Here is a 1,272-nt window from a genome sequence, read left to right on the forward strand (position 1 = left end):
TAAATCACTGTACAGTAGAAAAGTACAGTAAAGTCGAAAACCACAAATTCTATTTTAGAATTGTGAATTAACTACAAACAAATAGATATCTGCAATTTGATCCTGTTGTATTTATATTTGGTTCGATACCAGCTGAGAAACGCTCCCAAACTCCTCTAAAACCAGCCAACATATCAGCCTAAAACCAGCAAGATCAGAGAAACACCGTATGCTGGATTATGAATTCTATCAGGAATGGTAAACAAAAATAGTGTTCATGTTTACAATTTTTAGTATATTGTGATATGTATGTTTTAATTGGACTTTTAATGGCTCAAATATCGGCGTTTTCGGTCGTTTTATCTTCGTGTATGTAATACTCTATATAATAATTCAAGCACATCTGAACACGAAATACTCCTGTCAATCATTTTCAATCAATTTGTCTCAAGACGATTTTTGAATTGCGTGCTCTGAGTTTTGTCCCTACGTGGCATCCGTATCAACTTGGTTAATCCAAGATGGCGGCCACCACCGTTGGAAACGTGAGTTATTCTAAATAAATTCGTCCTTAATTGAACCTAAACATAGATGTGTTGTGACGTAACTGATAGATTATAGTGTTTTTATCATGTTCCATGTCGTGGAATTGTTTATTATTTCGCGGATAAATGACAAAATATGATGAAACTGTCCATTGGCTAACCTGCTGGTCTTTATGATCTATATTCTCTGCGAAACACTTAACTAATGTAGTTGTATTTTGCAGGATCTTATAGACAATGATCTTCCCACTGCTGTGCGTCTACTCAACAGTCTCACAGAACAGGTCTGTAATATCACAGAACCTGAATATTCTGCTTTAGATGTTTTTATACGGTCTTACTTTGAGTTCAGCATCACAATTGGTCATAAAGATATGAGAAGATGTGATGGTGATTGACGCTGTCTTATTTTCAGGTTGCTTCAGTAACAAGTCATGTCCGGGACCTGATAAAGAAAGTCAGAGAGAAAGCTTATCAGACCTCAAAGGTAGAAGTATTTTTATGATATTGATTACATATTAAACACCTTCACAATCTTCTAGAAATGTTTGATATCTCCTTTCTTTTTCGCTCTAGGGTTTGTCTTTTTTGGACTTGAGATATCATCTATTACTGTTTTACCTTCAAGACATCACTCATTTGATCAGTTTAAAGACAGAAGGGGAAAGTCTGAAGGACAACAGCGCCATCCACAGGCTAGTCACCATAAGGACGGTACGACACAAACCTCATAAAGCACATAACACTC

The 1,272-nt window shown here is 36.0% G+C and overlaps 1 protein-coding gene across 1 annotated transcript; it reads left to right on the plus strand.

Annotated features, from left to right (window-relative positions):
- Window positions 1-418: 418 nt before the first annotated feature.
- Window positions 419-1,238, plus strand: LOC107683159 (neuroguidin-like; the record flags this gene model as incomplete). Its single annotated transcript, XM_016479234.1, has 4 exons — window positions 419-524; window positions 749-808; window positions 940-1,011; window positions 1,101-1,238. Coding segments are annotated over exons 1-4 (294 nt in total), but the record flags the coding sequence as incomplete, so codon positions are not given.
- Window positions 1,239-1,272: the final 34 nt, after the last annotated feature.

This window comes from Sinocyclocheilus anshuiensis, unplaced genomic scaffold (genome assembly GCF_001515605.1).
Source record: "Sinocyclocheilus anshuiensis isolate Anshui unplaced genomic scaffold, SAMN03320099.WGS_v1.1 C32995562, whole genome shotgun sequence".
Taxonomy (NCBI): Eukaryota; Metazoa; Chordata; class Actinopteri; order Cypriniformes; family Cyprinidae; genus Sinocyclocheilus; species Sinocyclocheilus anshuiensis.